Source organism: Pomacea canaliculata, linkage group LG12, assembly GCF_003073045.1.
Source record: "Pomacea canaliculata isolate SZHN2017 linkage group LG12, ASM307304v1, whole genome shotgun sequence".
NCBI lineage: Eukaryota > Metazoa > Mollusca > Gastropoda > Architaenioglossa > Ampullariidae > Pomacea > Pomacea canaliculata.
This window is the reverse complement of record NC_037601.1, coordinates 10,397,392-10,418,146: the sequence shown is the minus strand read 5'-3', so window position 1 is coordinate 10,418,146 and position 20,755 is coordinate 10,397,392. Positions and strand designations below refer to the sequence as shown.

The window sequence follows — 20,755 nt, the reverse complement described above, 5'->3', positions numbered from 1 at the left end:
GCTCTGCTTGTTATGTTCGAGTGTAACAATTTATAACTTTCTTCTTGCGCTTTTTTTATAGTATTAATAAAAGACAGCTGAATAAAGATCAAAGCATAAATACCTATGAAACAGATTTTTAAGATAGAGAATATTGACATTTTATTACTCTCTTGACATAAAATGAAATGCGACGTATTAATGAGATCATTAATACAGAATATTCACGTTTTATTGCACTCTTGACATAAAATGAAATGCTACGTATGCATGAGGTCATTAGCTCACATTGTACATGTGGCAAATATCTTTTAAAATGGGCTAGTCGACTGAAATGCCATCACAGGTATAGATCGTTATTAACGTATGTCTAGCGCACTCTTCTGAAAAAAAGATTTCCGGAAGAAGAGACACGTACCCTCTCTTCGCTGTCATGGCTCATGCTAAGATCCCCATCTTTGTCTTCTTGATAGCGATTACTGCTCATCAGTGTTTTTCACAGGGCAAGTCTGGAGTTCCTAATTCAAACATCGGTCCTCAGCCACGACTACCGCCCGATCTAGAAAACTTTCTTAGTCACTTGAATAATGAGACCCGCACTTTGGCCGAGCTCATACTTCCTGTCGAGGCACATATTCACTCACTCACTTTCCTTGTTCTTAACACTATTACTACCGTTGCTGACAAGTGTGGCTGCAAGAAACTGGATTTGACTGCACTCTTGTCACCTGGCGGTCCTTCACGAGGGAAAACACCCCCAACCCCAGGTTCTGAAGTGCCTCCTCGTAGTGGCACCAATCACTGAACTTCTGCATTCTTACCAGGTTAGTAAATTTGTTTGGTTATATCACAATCATATTGCCGCTGTTGAGATTAACAAAATTAAATTTTACTACTACTAAACATAATTAATCAACATTTTTTTATTTTAAATTTAAATTCTTTTTAATACTTTGACGATTTTGTATAGGAATTTTCGAAGGGTTGGTAACAAAATAATAATGATGATTTATTTTTCTGACATCGTAATGATTGAGCAAACTTTTACAAGAATGAACCATGCGGCGATTGTATAGTTAAAATATAATGCAGGCTAGCAACTCTGATCTTACAGAATGTAACGGCGTGTCAGCCATTCTTAGTGATTACTATATAAAAGTGTACAGCTGTACACTGTCAGCTTTTCACGATTTATGTTCATAAACACTGTTTCAAAGGATACATTAAACTAGACACCACTGACCTTTGGAGGGGTTTCTGAATTCGTGATTTCGGGTATAACAGAAGAGATATTTTAACAAAAATTTGTATCGTTTTGATATAACCATCACCGTGCGTGACGGCAGCAAAAGAGGGTCGATAGAGGAAGCAGGTCCCGGGAGCGAACAACTTTTTTAAAGCCTCTTGCAGTGAGTTGTAACCTTGAATTATTTTGGGTCAAAATATAGTAGCATACTCACAAGTCGACAGATAAAAATCGACACTACTACTACTAATAATGTACAGCGTTTTTCCAATGATCTGCTGAGTGAAGGGTTGGATGCGGCATACAAACTAGGCTTTGACGGGAAATAATGATAATACGGGTCTAACCCTGTGCACCAGTTGCACATGGGGAAGCAGGGGGGGGGGGGGGGAGTGTGTGCGACAAGATCATGCTGCAACTCACCAGTGAATACGAGAGTGGCAGCGGGCTTGCAGAGTAAAATTCCAACATACGGGTTCGTCATCACCCCTCGCAGTTCATGCCCCATCTCAAATTCAGTCGTTTTAGGCTCGCAGAATACATAACCCCTTGTTCGCCTCTCTTTCCTTGCGGGACCCTAGCTCTAACCGCCTCTTTTGCAGGCTGGGGAGCTCTGGCATGGCTACTAAGGTCGGACTCATCTTAGGGTAGAGCGCCACACAAAACGCAATGAACTGGTCCTGCGGGATAAGGTTCCTGATTTATTTATTGGAAAAGGGAAATTTTACAGAAACCGAGACAGGATTTTTTTCACCATTGTGTGTAGATCTCGAAATCAATTCTTTATATTGCATGACAACCAGCAATGACATCCAGAAGGAAGCTGCTAGAATGAAGAAGGAAGCCTTCCGCCCTACCAAAATCAAAATAAGAAATAAAGGCTTTTGGTAGTAAAATTTTCAAAACAAACTTGTGCAGAATATAACAGAGAGAGCAGATGCAAACAACATCCATGTTGTTATCATGTCAGCAACAGCGGATTACCAAATTAGGCAAGTTAAGGTCTTCATCAGTTACTGCACTTTATTTAAACAAGTAGCATTTTCGTGCATTATATATTTAGCTAGTCAAAATGACATTGTAGTCAGAAGCACCTGTTATATAATGTAACAAGGATGTCCGTGATTTATCTGTGTAGGTGTCCAACGATGTGTCGTCTGCCTAGGAGCAAGACATTATGCCAGATTTACCAGTTGAGAGTGGTTAACGCAAAATAAAGCAAGATTTGATACTTTAAGCATAGTAAAAAAAATTTAGTTGGTCTGTTTTCTTTGCGTGTGTGAGGGGGTGGTGGGTGAGGCATTTGTATATGTGAGCATGAGATCGAAACGAACAGAGAACCTGTAGCTTTTTGTGTTAAGGTAAGCTTTGAAACAGTTCTGAACTCACATCAGCTTATGCCGAAATCTATACAGTCGGACCTCGATAATCGACCTTCCCTAAGTCGAAAACCTCCCTTGATCGAATTGTTAGTTCCCGGCCAAATTCCATAAGACCAATGTATTTTTAGATCTCCTTAACTCGAAGATTTTTTGGCTTCCAACCTCCGTTAGTCGAAGTCTGAGTCATCACCAACCAGACGCAACTATGTCTCAAACTGTTCCAAATTGTCTCAAGAAAGACCCTTTTACCCCATTTTCCTTTCATCTTTGTCAGTCTCTTATCAGGACGAGCACTGAATAGTGTTGGTGTCGGTGTGGTTTCCCGTGCGGTACGTGCCGCGGATATGGCAAGTGGTTAGGCCTAGGGTAAGCCGGAAAAACTTTGTCCTTGATTAACCTGCGCCTATTATGCCATTTTCCCTAACTCGAAAACTCCGTAAGTCAAATTTTTTTCGGGTCCCTTTAAGTTCGACTTATCGAGGTCCGACTGTAGTTTAAACTGAATTTTGAGGTGTAAAGTTTACAGTAAAATTAACGTTTTAAAAATGTTTAGACTTATCTCAATAAGGCTCAAATCCATCTTTCGAACTTCCAGTTTAACTAAAACGCTAGTAATTTGTGTTTGTAGTACTGTACTGTTATTATAGTATAGTACTGTATACTACTATACATATATATATATGTTGTATGATCCGTCAAAATTCGGTTTACGACGCCGCGTTAAGAACGGATCCCCGTCGTAAGTCGAGGACTACCTGTATTGGTGACAGGCGCTAACCGGGCCGCTTGTTTCCTACGTTTCGTCTCAGCTCTGCCCTTATATACCTCCGGGAAGGGTTAAACTTTGCGATGCTCCGATACTGTCGGGCCCATTAGGAGTTTTAACCTTAGCCAATCACTGCCGAGCATCATCTTTCGCCATGCCTCGGAAGATCCCGCCAAAAACAGTCATCCGCTGGTCCCGCCAAAACTAACAACAACGCCGGACTACCGGCCCTCTACATAGCAGACGACATCGATGACGAGATACTTTTGAAAGCAACTGCGGCTACGATAGTGATATTGCATAATGTAGCGGAGAGAGAAAAGAAGAAAGAAAAAAAATATGTGGGTGAGGTAGTGGGTAACGCAAAGGAGTCGCTCAGGGGCATATTCATGTCTTGTCAGTCAGGAAATTCAGGAAATAAAGGAAATTCACGAGAGCGTAAACGTTTTTTGCAAATGTCATCTTCCACTTTTAATGAACTGCTTCGTTTAATCGAGCCTGCATGCATTTTGATTAATGTAATCTGGGTGTGCAGTGTCGAACAGACACGGATAATTCTCCCAAAGAGAAATCATGAGCACACAGCTCTCCTCCGACCACATCGCCATTGTTTACAATGTGGAGGTAAAAGGAAGCCTACTGTGTTCAAGCATTCCGATTGGCTTCAGCTCTACATCGTAGGTCGGCCTAGCGAGAAAATAGAAACGCGTGCTACAGTCGGACCTCGATAAGTCGACCTTCCCTAAGTCGAAAACCTCCCTATATCGAATTAATTGTTAGTTCCCAGCCAAATACCTGCGCCTATTACGCCATTTTCCTAACTCAAAAACTCCGTAAGTCGAATTTTTTTCGGGTCCCTTTGAGTTCGACTTATCGAGGTCCGAAACCTAGTGACAAGGCCTTTCTGCGTGCCGTGTGCACAACTCGCTAAGGCCTTGCAGGGCTGCTAACCCTGCTAAGTGCCGAACATTGCAGCGTGAAAATAGGCCTTAATTTACCCGCCTAAACATACAAAGGTGATTATAATGATATAAAAATTGCTTGATTTGTGTAGCGCATACTCAGGCTGGTAAGGAGCGTCGTGCTCTTATCACTTGAGACATGGACAACATATGAAGGAAAGAAAAGATAAATAACTGATGATTAATAAAAGACACTCAGAAAACATTAAAAGGAATCAGGTAACAAGAACTAGTAATGTCTTGATTCAGCAGAGAAAGACGAGTTGGGAAGTAGCAATAAACGGAAAAGGGGAGGAGGTTAAAAAGGAGTAGCACCACTGTCGCATATCGCCCCCAGCGTCACCGTATGCACACTCGCAACCGTTCACACAACCGGCACGAACACACCCACTCGCTCAGCTAGACGAGGGACATGACTTACCTATCGAACCTTTGATGAACGTAGACCACAACAAAGAAGAAATGAACGGTACGAATAAAGAGTTTAATCACATGTAGATAAAAATAAAAATAAATGAGAAAATACATCTACGAAGACAGACACTTGCACGAAAACAGGGGGCTACCCCACACCCAAGTAAGAGATGATGAGAGATGTTATAGTAGGGACATTTAAAAAAAAACACCCGCGCACACTGCGGCACAGTACTGTCAGAGTTTTTTTCACCTGAGACCCTGAGGCCTAATGTTAAGCCTAGAACACAGTGTACTCTGTTTACACCGTCTCCTTCAGTTTTTGTGGCTTTACGCGACGCTCTCGCGCTGACCACTTCATTGTCCGTCCGACATATACAGGGACAATCTGCTTGTCCACAGTCCGAGCTGTCTCGTTGAGCACACGCCACACGAACCAGGACCGGACGACAAAGGTGACGGAACTAAGAAACAGAGTGTCACGACACCGCTAGTGTCTCTCCCTCACACTCTCTCGAGCTCACCAGCGGAGTCAGACAATTGCGCGTTCTTTCTCTCAATAAAACAAAATAATTTGCCTATACGAGTCTGCCTACGTTTATTAATAAAAACAAAGTAAAGAAAATCCTAACTATGAAAACACAGTCACTATCACAATGGCTCTTCCTTTCGACTAACACATCTGTAATGGACTGCCACGTGTGGGGCCCGGCGCGCAATGATTAATCTACACTCGCATGCACCCGTCCAGCATGCGTCCACACGCGCACTCCAAAACACTCCTCAAAATACACGTTTTAACATGAATAACGAATATAATGAAAGAAAAGATGTACATATATATATACACAAAACTAGATAAAAGATTGGTTACAAGTATATCTTAAAACTTATCTCTGGTGTTTCTTCTTGATAATAACTCCACTGCTCACTATTCACAGGTTACAGTTCAGTCCTATGTAGACTTCAACGAGAGTTCACAAATTCCTGCTTATCCAAATTCACACATCACAGTTCAGTCCCCCACGTGGACGTTAACGTCTTCTATGATCTCTAAGACGGACTCTCAGCGGCCGCTCACCAGTGGCGTGTTGCATAGCACGTAGCGAATCGAGCGAAGCTAGCCTAGCGAATCTAGCGGTTAGCGAAAGCTAGCGGTCCCTGTGCAACGCAGTGTAGCCGGAAGCCAGAGTTTCAAGATGGCCGACTTAAGGCGAGGTTTGAGTGAAGTCTTTGTTTTGCAAGCTACACCCCGCCGTGCTGTAGCCAAGCCGTCGCAAATAAATATCGAGCTTGCGGCCCACCTGTCCACTGAAAGTAAATCAGGACAATAATAAAAATTCCAATGCCCACATGATCGGTTTCGTCGAAGACATCGTTCCAGGATACTCGACATACCAGTTCAAATCTCACTTCGAATGTTGCCGGACGCCTTTGATGTAAGTTAACGTAATAAAATAAAGTAAAATGTAATAAACTTAATGAAATATAAATATAAATGCCAAAATCAATTTTAAGGAATGTGAACGTCCAAGATATATATATATGCATAAATGTATCCACTACACATATCTATAATAATGCTCACACACACAATAAACACAAACTTTCATAGAGATCTTTTGTGAAATTTTTCAGGCTCTCCAGGCTTGGATTGAGCCTCATCTGCCACAGCAACGTGGTTCAACAATAGAACAAACCTGCTTGCCATCTTGTGGTTACTGGCACCAAAATCACCCTCCAGAATATATTCACCTATATTTGCCATACCACGTCTATAGCAAAGCATCCATCATCGGTGTCTGCTTTTCTCTTCCACCAACATTTATTATTTCATTATATAATTTGAATATTTTGCATAAATATCGCTTGCATTTGTATCAACACCCATAATTTCTTTCCCCATGCAAATTGAGGTCTACATGTCTTTGTGTCACCATCATTAATAAGTTGTCCACCCTGTGCATATATATGTGCATTTATATTTATGATTGGTGTGATTTTGCAGTTGTGCTTATATGTTGTCTACATACTGAAGTTGACACAGCAGCAGCAAAGTATTGTCATACACCATATGGCTGTGTATTTTTTCATCACTGTGTACAGTTCTCTCCCAGCAACCTTTATTATTTCCATTGCATAATTTGAATTTTTTATACATATCTCTTGCATTTGCATCACCACTATGATTTGTTTTTATTCGTGTAAATTGAGGAGTGTGCATGTGTTTAATTCCTGTCACCATCCTTAATAATTTGCTTTGTCACCAGATTCATGTCATGTTCTGTGCTTTTCAAATGAACTAGAGTGTCACTTTTTGTGTTTAGCTTTGATGCAACACTTTTCCAGTTATAATTTCTCATTTGATTATCATGTAATGTGTTTATCATATAATAAATTTTCATTTGATTTTACTAATTCATGGTAGAAACAAGTGTGCTTCATTGTGTACATGATTATCAGGTAAATCAGGATTTTTTGGTTTTTAAAAGTCACAGTGAAAAAAAAAAAAGACATTTGTAAGGGCGTGTAAGTTTTTTTATTTAGTACTAAAATCAAGACAGTGACAATATCCTTTATTCAGTAGGGTCGTACTAATAACCGATACTGGGAGAGGTGAGGAGTCTCCTGAGACATTCCTTGCTGTTCTTGCTTCTTTGTAGGGGTGGCACATTGCTGGGTATTGGAGATCTCGGAGAGAGTGTTTACTGAAAAATAAATATTAATGAATTATGACCAATATATGGGCATGGAAAACCCAAATATGTCTAGCCTGTATGCCCATGGTAACTGCTCTTGCTGGAACAGTGCATGAATACAAAGAGTTCCTAACTGAGCTTTTTACATATCTAGACTCATCTCTTTGTGGCAGAACAGACTTTTGTCACTACCCTCCCCAAATACCTGTAGGAAAAGAAGCATTAAACAATTAATACTTGAACTGTCAAATGTTTTACTAAATATGGCTATACTAAAATTATGCTTTACTTGCTTATTTATGTTATAAATGGTTCACTCACCTTTTACACTCCCCAGTGATGATGATGTCAGTGGTGAGATGAACGAAGGGTCTCCTTCCAAGATTTCAGCCATTCTGGAATAGAAATTCCATCGTGATCTTCCCTGGCCCGTTTTCTTGTTGAAATCTAATATAGCTTTGTACCTGTTGGGATACAAGTACCAAACATGCTTACATATCATTATGTATCCAGACTAATTTCACACGGCTACCAAAAAATCTATACTAAAGCTTGGTTGATACTGGTGGGTCTTGTTTACAGGTTAAATGAATGAATTGTGGTAACAAATAAATAAGAACTTGCACAACCTTAAAAACCTGTGATGTTTTGTTTCTCAGATCTATGGAAAAATGTTGCACTCTAAGACAGAAAGCCCAATGATTTTGTAGGAACTCACCATATTTTCATATTGCTCCATTTTTTTCTCAAGTGCTGCTGGAGCAAAGTGGCATCCTGAGGCTGCCATTTCCAAAGCAATCCTCTTCCATACCTCTATTTTCAAGTTGGAATTGCAAATCGTTCCTTATGTTCGGCATAAGTGTCCATGAGGAAAAGTACTGCCCCCTTGGTCCATTGATTTCCCACATTCATTTCTGTTAAAATATGAAATCAATTAATCAGGAATAAAAACAGGAAAATAAAAACCAGAATAACATAGTGATATGTTTAGTAAATGCAACAGTATCAGATTCAAACTTAAAGCTTTGATTCTAAACATCAAAGAATAGGGTAGTTGTACTATTTTATTCTGTTGGAAGGATAGTTCAATAATGTGCACAATATTTTCATAGCTGGGTTATTTGTGAAAATCATTAAAGCCTTCCATTATAACAGCTCTTCATGGCATTTATAACACTGAAAAATTACCTTTATCACCACCTTCAGCCTTTTCATAACTTGAGATAATAAATTTTGGAACTAGAAAGCAGAAAATTAAAACACACACACAAGAGGCCGGTACACGCAGAGACTGCAGATTGGAGGATACTGTCGGGGCTACAAGTTGTTATAAAATTACTCTCGCTAAACATGTGAATATTTTGTCAACCTTGAAAATAGGGTATTTTAAATAGCAATCGTTAAAAGACACCACTTTGTACACGGCCTTAATCGTGAAGCTCGTACTCGGCAAACGCCAATCCGACTACACATTGTCTAAAATTGCTCCCGCTACACAAATAAATATATGTTTCCACATAAATAATAGAGTATTTTTATCACTTATCATTAAAAGATACTTACCACTTTGTATCCGGTCCAATATTCCTTTTTAACGGGAGCATCAAAGAAACTCTCATCTGCAAACTTGAAACCGACAACAATGTCGGCCATTTTGAATAGCAAGCGTAGGACCTCCAAAGGCCGCTAGCTTTGCTACGCTAGGGGTCTAGCCCTGCGTACCGTAACGCGGGCGCTCACCGCGGATGCCCGCGGGCGCTCACTCACGCCTGTGAGAGCCTGTGATACCCTTCGCCCACCGTGGGCGCCTGTTAAAATGGCGGCTGACAGCGAGGTAGAAAATATAATTTTGTTTATGGGCATATTTGACAACGACGACGAATTAATAGAAGCAATCTATTGCAGCGCCAAACAATATACTTTTAGTGGCATTCATTTCGGAACTAAAAGAGGAAAAAGTCCATGAGAATTAAAGATTATGTGGAAAGAACAATGCGGTAGTCAAGCATATAACGTAAAAACAAACGATTAGTAGACTTTCTGTTGTTGTCGTCCCGATTCGAAGTTTCAAGGTCGAAGGCAAATTCATCTACCATCTCTAGAAAGACATGACGATAAAATCTGAACTTTAAATATCCTTCTTTGTCGTTGCATATATCTATCTGTTGAAAAATACTTATTTATTAGAAGATCCACCGTAAATATCATCTACACGTCTAAACTTTACAACCATGGCGGCCATCTTTGCGCCCGTGGCGTAGTACCTCTCAAGCAAGTACGCGTGCGCCCGCGTGCGCTCACTCAAATTTCCCTGCGATACGGCCCGCCCGTCGTAGGCGCGTGCGCCCGCGTTGCGGTACGCAGGGTAGGTTCGCTAGCTTGTAGGGGGCGCGCTTTTTACGCTTCCGGCTAGATTGGCTAGCTTCGCTCGATTCGCTACGCCTATGCAACACGTCTCAGCTCGCTACTTGGAGAAGTGACGTTCTCTGCCCCTCGCCAGACTTGGTTCCTTCTTCCGGTGGCGTAACTTCCTCCCGTTGGCCTTGGAGGTGTAGCAAGGGTCTGGACGCAGGTGTAAGGGGCGTTGCTCGCCTCAGGCGGTCCCCGACCTTCAGCTGGACAAAGAGAGGTCGGGCTGTTACCCGGTTGTCTCCCTCTGGCCATGGTCGACTCGCGGCCGCTTACGTCAGGTGTTGTCGTTAGCTTCGACTTGGCCCCTGGTGATGAATGGGCGGCCAGACATTTGGCGCGCCAGTCGGGCCGATATGCCGCCAGCTTGACCAGTTCACTGCTTTAATGACTGTAACCACCTTACCCCCACCCGACTAGCACACTAAATCCACTAACTACACAAAATGCCACAAATGTAGAAACATATTTTCTACAACATCTACCAAGTGCACTGAACTCCTTGCACATTAATAAAACTCACTGTCTTGGCAATGTCTCCTCTAACACAATCACAAAAATCCACTATATCTATTACACACTATTCAAACTCAATGTCTTGGCAATGGTTCTTGTAGCATGTGACGTAACGAGGCGGGGGGAAGGCTGGGCCTGACTCGCCCGAGGGGAAAGGGGTCTCTTTAGCTGGCTCGCTCCACCCGGCTTTCGCCCTCACACACAGTCACCCGCCTGTACGCACGTCTGCACGCGTGCTGACTAACAGTCACACTCACCCGCGTGCGCAAACACAACACAACTGACAAGACAGTGTACAACGTAAAAGATTATAATTAAAACAGAAAAGCAAATTAGGTTGACATGAAAGCAATTACAGAATAATGAATTTATGAGATAATTTGGTCTTACGTCAGTACCTGCACATATGTCCGGACACGCGGTCCGTTCCTGACCCACAATTCACAGTCTTGGAATATAGTAGGTCTCCCTCAAACACGAACTGTCCCTGTTCCTTGGCACTGATAGTACCGCTCGGCTACCTCGCCCGTTGTTTCCTGAAGATGAGTGCAGCTGCCTGCATGCACCTGGTCTTCTAGATCAGGGGTGGGCAAATAGCGGCCCGCGGGCCGCATGCGGCCCGCCAAGTGGTTCTCTGCGGCCCGCAGAAGCCCTTTGGCAACACACAAAAAAAATATTACCGAAAACAAGTTACGCTTAGCCCCTTCCCACGCCTGCTGCGTACGTAATGGCCGGCCTTGAACTGTCTCGCCGGTAGCCAGTGGACCCTTTGTTACACGAGTTACGAAGCGGCCTGACCAACTTAGGAAGGTCATGACCAGACAGTGCGGGAATGTTATCTTTATTTTCAAGGCAGGCAAGTGAAGGGAAGTTCACAGATTTTTCTTTGTTATCAAAGGCAAAAGTACCTGCTCACTTGCATGTAAAATTTAGAGCACAGTTGGACAGTTTGAATGAAGAGTTTCAAAGAAGATTTGTGGATTTTAAGGAGATGGAATCAAAATTCAACATATTATCATGTCCTTTTTCTGTTCATGTTGATGATGCACCTGATGAATTACAACTTAAACTGATACACCTTCAATCAGATCATGCATTGAAGGAAAGGTTTTATTCCCTGTCACTGGTTGAGTTTTATAAGTGCCTCTCCAACAAATCATTTCCTTGTTTAAGAGTATTTGCTGCCCAGCTATTTTCAACATTTGGTTCAAGTTACATCTGTGAGCAAAGTTTTTCCTGCATGAATATAAACAAGTCAAAGAACAGGTCATTGCTTTCAGATGCAAACTTGCAGTCAGTTATGAGAGTATCTACCAGTAATTTTGAGCCAAATTTTAAAAGAATTGTTCAGCAAAATTGTATTCAAAAACATTTTTCTCATTAAATTGTGTGTGCTTAATTGTTCATTCTGGTTTTATATTTATTCCTACAGTGTTACATATTTCATGTGTTCATTATTAAATAAATGCGTTTGTTTACAATTTGGCGATTTTACGTCGTTTTTGTATTCAATTACAAGGTGCGGCCCTCGGACTAGTCATGACCCTGCAATGCGGCCCTCGCAACAAAAAAGTTTGCCCACCCCTGTTCTAGATGATTTCTTGCCACTGCTCCACCTCAGTTGCCCCAGACAATGGGATGCAGCAATGATGCTCGTAGTAGAGATGACTTGTATGCTGTTCTGAAGACAACCACACTGGACCGGTGGCACCATGAACTTAGATCCCCTGGACCGATGGCAGACGATTTTTTTCACTTAACTGCTAGAACGAGGCTCGGGACCTCAGAACTTCCGGTTAAGCCTACCATTGTTTAGCGAATGACTTCAATGGCTATGTCAGCAAAGTCTGCAAGAGTAACATCAATAAAGAAACGCACAAAAGGCGGTTGATACTGCTGCTGGTAGAATGTAACTGCAAGTATCAAATCGTTCGGTGTAAATTTTGTTCCACTTCCACGAGCAGGAATATCGACAGATCAAGACAAGTGGCGAGCGGCTCTCATTTATGCTACAGGCCGCTAGATCAGACCACGAACGTGTCTATTAGTTCGTGATCAGACACAAGTTTCAATCTATTGACAGCCAAGATTTGTTCAAGGCACTTGGAAGAAGAATGCATTAAAAAAGGCACTAATCTTATTTACCTCTTGCTCTTCTTTATCCTGTTCATGTTATAGTTCGCGACTACAAGGCGACAATGTCCACATAGCCGAGGATATGCCCATTAAAAAAAAAAAAATTAAATTTAGCTATCAATAATCGCGTCATTCATTACATTACTTGAGAAGTGTATTGATTAAATATTCTTCATATTGTTTTTAAAAGCTCGTTGTAGATGAATAGGCCTAGAACAGCGAAATACAGTGGAACCTCGGTTAACGAACGCCTCGGATAGCGAATATTTCGGTTAACGAACAAAAATTTCGTTAAAAGTTTGTCTCGGATAGCGAACAAAATTTCGGATAACGAACAGCCACGTGAACCACACGTGACCGACCAGCATGTCATCATTCGCGCTCGAGACACAGTTACGATCAGTCGTTCCTTTTCTATGCGCATCCTTCTTATTTAGTGATTGTTCTGCTTTATTTTAGTAAGATAATCCTCAATCCTGGCTCCAAAGAAGATTAAGAGCAATTAATGGTAGCGAGGTAATGACAAGGAAGCGGCCAACAAATGAATTGTAAAAGGAAATGATTTCAAAGTATGAAGGTGTATGCGTCTGTCGGATATGTGATGTATTACCGAAGTGTTTTACAAAAAAGTCAGAAGGAACAGACACTGGACAAGTTTTGTCCTTTAGCATCAAAGCTACAGAAAAAGGAAGTCACCCCCGATTTTATAATGTCACGTGTGCTCATAGAGGGGGAATCAAAGCAGTAATTCCACCCCTTCCTCCCCACACCTGCTTCCACTCACGCCGTCAAAACGGCAAGTTTTCTGATGTTTAGATGCTTTCGTTAATGTTTTTATGTTTATTTAACTCCATTCATATTGCATTATAACTGTTCTCATTAAAACAAATACCTATATATATATAGCCTGTAACTTTCAAATATTAGCGAGTCAACAGGGGCTGGGAACCAATTAAATCTATTTCCTTTATTTCTTATGGAAAAAATTGTTTCGGATAACGAACATTTCGGATAACGAACAGCTTTCCAGAACGGATTAAGTTCGTTAACCGAGGTTCCACTGTACCCGATTTTATATAAAAGCGAGAGACCGAGGTAACGCATATATAAGCGAACACTTCATGATTCTAGATCTAGAAGTTTAAATGCGATTCACATATTATTTATTATTTCATACAAAAGATTTCCGACTAGTGAAGCAAATACTTTTGTGTTCTAAATAGATACCAGTTTGGTTAAACGTGCAAACAAGCAATACAGTTACGGTAATTATATTGTTGATATCAAACGTCTCATTAAATTCCATTTTCGCGCTGCTATTCCGGAAGTACGACCGGCCAGAGGCTCGCCGAAACTGACCGCGGATCACTTCGCAAGAGGCCGACAGTGAGTCTCGGCATACAGACATCAGTCCACCTATCTACGTCCATGGTGGCACGGTGGGGTCTGCCAGCTGCTGCCTCGCACGTCTTGCTGCCGGACACAGTTAACTCCCTCGCTTGTCGTTGGGAGAATCAGCCTCTTGGTTACAGCGCACACCCTCCTCTCTACACCACCTAGAGGACCAGTGAACCACTTTTGATCTCTCCAACATGGGTGACCATGCCAGGACCCGTTTGCATTGCTCGGGCGTAGTCCTTAGTCGGGACGTAGCAAGGGTATAGTACCCGACTAAATTTACGACCGTTGCACTGCTCCTGACTAGGCGAATTTTAGTCCGCAGCTCGGGCTTTTCTCCTGAAACTGTTTGAAAACATCCCGAAGAATAGAATCGAAAACGTGACTCCAAAGGCTCGCTTTCACCGTATTTTGTTATAGTTCACGATAACGATTAACAAGTTTAAGGTCCATTTTGAAAAAGAATATAACTTTCATCTGCCAAAAACAAGTTTCACATCGTCGTCCTACATTTCTTCTGTAAAATTTATAAACGAAAACTGAGTTGCTGTGGATGCTCATAAGTTAGTCACTTGCTAGTCGGCAGCTACGCCAACCCCCTGGTTGGACTAAAGTTACGCCAGAGCTGCGGACTAAAATTCGCCTAGTCGGGAGCAGTGCAACGGTCGTAAATTTAGTCGGGTACTATACCCTTGCTACGTCCCGACTAAGGACTACGCCCGAGCAATGCAAACGGGTCCTGGCAGGTATAACCAAGCTGAACAGGTATCTCAGGGCAGAGGCCAGACTAAATGCTGCACTCTGGCCCTCCAGGTTGGGGGTTTTGCTTTGGGCTAACAACCCGCTCACGTAATAAAACGCTGCTACAGAAACCACAACAGTACCACAACAAGGGTCGTGAAAATTCCTTAGAAGAGATTATGACGTGTGATGGCGAGACAAAGGACTCATAACCCCATGGGCCCAACTGAAACCGGGTCCGCTGAGTAACAAGGACTAAAATAAAGGACCTTAGTGACGATTCCACCATACATCCTATGAATCTGTTTACTGAGGAGTGTAGGATGTAGCATGCTCAGAAGAAGGCCCAGCGCCTTGCCTTACACAACCCCACCCCTGAGAATGAATAAATTTTAAACATACAAGAGTTTGTTTTATTTTGAAACTTGCAAGGAAGCTTGCGTGTCAGAGATTTGCATCCTCATTATCCTTCTGTACCACTTCCCAAGTGGTGTGGGTGGCCATGAGGAGAATAAAGAGAAGGTTTCAGGCTGGCTCGATAGCCCACCTACAGATTGGAGATTGTTCTTACAGACGCACAGAAGGTTGCTAATTCATTAGCATCCAGCATTGCTCATAACTTCTCCTCATCTCACCATTCTTTGGAATTCCAGTGCCTGAAGCATATCGAAGAATCCTCTTGCTGTAACTTTTCTTTTCTTGCGATAACTCTGAACAGTACAACATACCTTTCTTCTCCCAGAACTGCAGCAGGCCCTTCAGAAATGCAAGGATTCTGCACCTGGCCTAGACAACATTCTTTATCAGCTGCTAATCCACCTTCCACAGTGTTCTTGTCTCCTCCTTCTAGACATTTATAACTTTATTCAGGTGTCTGGCTGTTTCTCTCCCTTGTGGAGAGAGGCAGTCATTATGGCCGTCCTAAAATCTTGTTATGATCCTTCTAATCCCAACTCTTACCATCCTATCACTCTCACTAGTTGTTTATACAAAACTTTAGAATGCGTGGTGAATGGCTGGCTCATCTGGCATTTTGTATCTCAAGGTCTCCTCTCCAACCTGTAGTGTGGCTTCAGAAAATCCCACAGTACCCTGGACTATCTGGTCTGTTTTGAAACATTTGTCAGGGATGTGTTTGTCGGGGTGTTTTTTGATTTGGAGAAGGCGTACGACACACACTACCTGGAAACAAGGTATGCCACTCTTCATCAAGAATTTTCTTTCGCACCGCCTCTTTCAGGTCCGAGTAGGGTCTATCCTGTCCTCAGGAATAGGAAATGGGCATCCCTCAGGGCAGCTTTCTTTCACCATCTATTTTCAATATTCAATATCAAAATAGATTCAATCTTAAAATCTGTCTGTCCAGGTTTGGAGGCCTCGTTATATGTAAATGACTTTGCTCTCTGCATTCGAGAGCGATCCCTACCATACCTCGAACACTGGCTGCAACTGTGCGTAAACACTGTACAAAGGTGGCTGATAGAAAATGGCTTCAATATTTCTCCTACAAAGTCAGTATGCATCCACTTTTGTAAACTGCGAGGTATGTTCCCAAACCCATCTTTTTCTGTTAATGGCATGGTACTCAAAGTGGTCCAGGAAGTAAAATTCCTTGGGGTCATCTTTGACTGTAAATTATTTTTACTTGCTCATGTCAAATTTATATTCTTTTCTTGTCAGAAAGTCTTGCATGGTTATTCTCCGAGTAGTTGGTCATGTTAGCTGGGGGGCGCAGTCCTGCACAGTCCTGCTTTGTCTGTATGGTGCCCTGGTCCGCTCCAAGCTAGACTATGGATCTGCTTGATAGTCCTACCTCAAAATTCTAAATTCTATTCACCATCATAGGCTCCGCATCTGTTTGTGTGCCTTCTGCACCACTTCTGTACAAAGTTTGTACACAGAAGCTGGTGAGCCTCTACTTTCTCTTGGTCGTCTGAAACTCATGCTATCTTATGTCTTTATGTTTAAAGACTCACCCTGGAAACCCTGCATACCGTGCTGTTTTTGGACCTCAGGGTGCTTCTTGTATGCCATTCGTACCAAGGAGCAAAAGCCTTTACCACTCCATGTTACACCTTTTTTTAACAAGCTGCCGGAGTAGATATTCAACAGGTATAGCCTCTCCCTCTACTACCAGCTCCTCCTTGGACCCTTCCTGTTCCAGAGATTTGTCTCGATCTTACAGCCTTTAATAAAGGGTACACTAGTGACCTCATTTTTCTCCAACGCTCAAGAAAAGTTTGCACAGCAGAATAATATAGCCGATGAACAACAAGTTTCTTCATTATCTGAGATAAAAAACGATATTGGAGGCTTTATGGACATGATTCATGTCATTGGGGTTCATGTTAGATTCTATGCCATGGTGTGACAGTGACATTACAAATGAAGACATAAAAGCAGTGCCTGTTTTACTGATAATCTGAAATTATTAACATTCTGACTTGTGGATTTACTTTCTATGGTGTGATATTGGTGAAAAAAGCTGTTTTCATTGCTTGTACATTAGTTGTTTTCTAACTAATGGATTCATGGTGAAGGAAAACTGTTTTCCATTCTTTATCAGAACAGAACTGTATTTACCAATCTTATAGCTAGCAAATTTTAGGACAAAAATTCTTTTGGGTTGTTATGCATTTGTCTTATAAAGGAGTTTATTTATTATACATTTAAGCATGTTTGTATTTAGTAGCAGAGAACAAGATTATACAGATCTACATTTTATTGCTATAGTATACACATCTGTGGTATAGGCTATGGTTGGCTAAGTCTAAATATTTGGCTAAGGACCAGAGAAAGTATTCTTTGTTACAGAACACATAATATTCAGCTTTTTTGTTGAATATTTAAGCTTTTAAGTTTCAAAGATCTCCCAAAGCTCTACATAAATTGTAAAACATGGTGATAAATACAATTTATTGTCACAGGAAATGCTAAAGATGACAAGTATAATCCAGACTATGATAAACCAATGGATCAGAATTATTTTCCCAAGGAACTGTCTGGTACAGATTTCTTTGTATGTTCTGCAGAATCTTCTGAATCAAGTTTGTCAACAATCCAGAGGCCATGTGCTGAAAGTGTGATAATGGCATGAAAAAGTTAGTTTCCCAAAATTGCCCATTGAAAGTACTTTACAATTCCACTTGTATAAACTGTACAAAATTAGATGAAATCACCACTTGCATAATCTGTACAGATTTAGATGACAGTTTCATTTGTATAACCTGTACAGATTTAGATGACATCATCATCCTGAAGGGTCAGGGGTACTTACAGTTGGAAACAGAATATGTTGTTTATGAAGATTCATGTAATCAGACGTAATGTAAATATTGCATCAGAAAACTACTTGTCTTTAATGATGTTTTCCTCAGATTTTTAATAGATGTTGCCACATCAGTTATAATTAGTCTAGGCTAGTTAAAGAAAAACTACATTTTATACAAACTTTGCACATACATGTAATAGTGGCATCTTATCTTTTTAGTTTTTATACTGTTAGCTAAGTTAGAACCACCACATCAGTTTTAAATAATCACTAAAATTCACTATTATGATTATATAAATTTATTATTACATAAATTTGTATTAAAAATGTCATTAAAATTCGTTCGGATCTTTTTATATATCTCGACGTTTGGTACCAAGAAGAAAAGTTTTCTTTTTATAGCTTGCATAAAGAATACAAATTGGAGAAAGCCTTGCTAGAAAGGTATTTCTGTGTATGAGTGTTAAAATACGTTTCAAAATATTTAATAGAGTGTTTCAGTGTAACTACAAAAGTCATAATAAACAATAGAAACGTTATGATTCCACTTAATCTATATGTATACCACTTGACATCTAAGAAATATATTTTACGTGAGCATGTACTGTGTAGCTCATATATGTAGAGGCGGGTGAACCACTAGGCTTACGACGACAAAAACTAATTCTGTGCTATGTCTCGCAACTTCGAGCTATGCCCCAAAACCTTGCTTTTCACCCAGATGTCTCTCTACAAATTTTAGGTAAGTGTAGAGCACGCAAATATGAACAAAAACCTCTATCCATACTCGTTTATCCCCATCTCCAGAAATTGGGAATTGACTCAAAAACACTAACCAAGACACCATCATGGTTACTTCCTGTAGCAGAAATTCGTTTTTACCTTTCAAAATTAAAGAAATCTGAAACCCCTGATATAGTCTATATGCATCATTTTAGAGAAATAATCACAGACTAGGTTTTCATCAAATATATATACACTGATGGTTCAAAAATTTCTGAAAAAGGAACTGTGGCAGCCACAGCATTCCCTAAGAACATCTCCATACCATCTCTGACAGTTTGCATGGAGGACATGCCCTAATCTTCTGCTGATTTAAAAGTACTACTACTTTCTTTGCAGTACATCAGCACATCTAGTGATAAAAAAACTTCTTGATCATTTCCAATTCTTTATCATCCTTACTTGCAATTCAGTCTCAACGTTTAGATCACCCACTATTAGTGTAGTTTTTTGAACTTCTCCATTCGCTACTGACAGAAAATGTTGACATTATTTTTGTTTGGGTCCCTAGCCATGTAAATATTCCTGGAAACATGCGAGCTGACGAGGCAGCTAAAAAGGCCCTTCAACAGCACCTTATAGCTCAGACAACTTTTGCCTCAGATTGGTATATGCCTCTGTAAAAAATATATGTTTCACAGCTTTGGCAACTTCAATGGGATTCCATGGAAAAAAAACAAACTCCACTTAAGTTTTCCAAAACTCTCTGACTTCATAACCCAACAATCTTTGAACCGACTAGAAGAGGTGGTCTTAAATAGGCTAAAAACAAGCCACACATTTATCCCTCATCCTTTTTTACGCATAGGAGAATACTCTCCACTCTGTCCTTGGTGTCTGACACATTAACTATAAAACATTTACTCCTTAATTGTCCCAAACTCTCAACAGTTCAGCAAAACTATTTCACAGCCCATACTCAATGAACTTTTTGTAAAGTCTTTGTCCACATCGATCATAACTTATCTTAAGTCTATCCAAATGTTTTACCTAATATAACGGACCCTGTTCACTTAAAAAGCTTCTTATTGTACATAACTAAGAAAAGAATAATGTCTTTCTTCTTCAAATATCTTTATGTCAACCTTTAAAGGGTTCTGTTCATTGCTCTTGCCATGAGATAGCCGCAGTAGCTGACATGGCATAAAACTCCAACTGGGTAGCTCATGCAGTTATGTTGTTTTGTCTACAAGTACTGTGTTTCTTTACAGAGATACCATGATGCTTTATGGTTAGTGGGTTTTTTTTATAATCTATTGCTCAATAGGTTTGGGTAATATTCCTAGAAAATATCTTTTTGACAATGTGTTAACTAAATTTAAAAATATTTTATGCTAAATTTTTTGCCCATAAAATGTCATAAATCAAAGTCTTTATAATACATACTTCCTGCTATCAAGTACAATGCCATTAAATATAATGCAATGTCTGTTGGTGTATGCAGTGCTTGTGACTTTTGTTGTTTCTGGTATATTTGATATATTAGTGTATGTGATACTGCTGACTTTTGTTGTTTTTGGTATATCTGATGCTAGTGTACACATGATGGTGAGCTATGTTGCCAAAGTCTACTTTTTATGCATGCAAAAATTGTGAGGTTATATTTATTCAGATCCTTTTGTTCATGCTGTAAGTATTTATTCATCTTCAAGAGATATTTTGTAATCCTTCTTCTGTTCTTCTTTCTCTTCTTCAGCCTTCTGGGGGAAAAAGAAACATGGAGCTGTTTTAATTATAACGGTATGATTGCAAAAGTATAAAAACAAAATTACTAATAGTAAATGCATATTCAAAGTGGGAGAAATAGGTTTTGGTCATGAACAAGAATAGGGGTGGGGCAAAGTTTTCTTTCTATTGGCTGGCTTGAAAATTCTAATCTATGCAGTGGGCCAGTTAATACACCATAGACCTATTCCAAGTGACTACATAACAAATCTAGTGAAAATGGAATGAGAACATGTGTATAATGATGTTCATTTACCAAATTTAATGTGAAAAGTGAATATGTTTGAATTTATTCACAAGACAAGCAAGGAAGGTCCATTACTGAGTA

At 40.5% G+C, this 20,755-nt stretch overlaps 1 protein-coding gene and 2 long non-coding RNA genes across 4 annotated transcripts in view; 1 reads left to right on the top strand and 2 right to left on the bottom strand.

The window, feature by feature from the left end:
- The first annotated feature begins 298 nt into the window (after positions 1-298).
- Positions 299-2,477, top strand: LOC112553191. Its single transcript, XR_003096976.1, has 2 exons — positions 299-803; positions 2,364-2,477. It is a non-coding gene; the product is annotated as an uncharacterized LOC112553191 (long non-coding RNA).
- Positions 2,478-7,397: 4,920 nt separating this feature from the next.
- Positions 7,398-9,170, bottom strand: LOC112553192. Its single transcript, XR_003096977.1, has 4 exons — positions 9,012-9,170; positions 8,167-8,362; positions 7,770-7,912; positions 7,398-7,457 (listed from the first exon to the last, which is right to left on the bottom strand). It is a non-coding gene; the product is annotated as an uncharacterized LOC112553192 (long non-coding RNA).
- A 6,390-nt stretch (positions 9,171-15,560) lies between these two features.
- The window catches only part of LOC112577042 (sodium-dependent multivitamin transporter-like), a 47,444-nt gene continuing 42,249 nt past the window's right edge, over positions 15,561-20,755 (bottom strand). The window contains exon 16 of one of the 2 annotated variants that reach the window (XM_025259946.1): positions 15,561-20,402. In XM_025259946.1, the coding sequence (XP_025115731.1) occupies positions 20,340-20,402 (63 nt within the window). In that variant the 3' untranslated portion in view covers positions 15,561-20,339. The remainder of the gene's footprint in view (positions 20,403-20,755) is intronic. The other variant, XM_025259947.1, reaches the window with a different exon arrangement.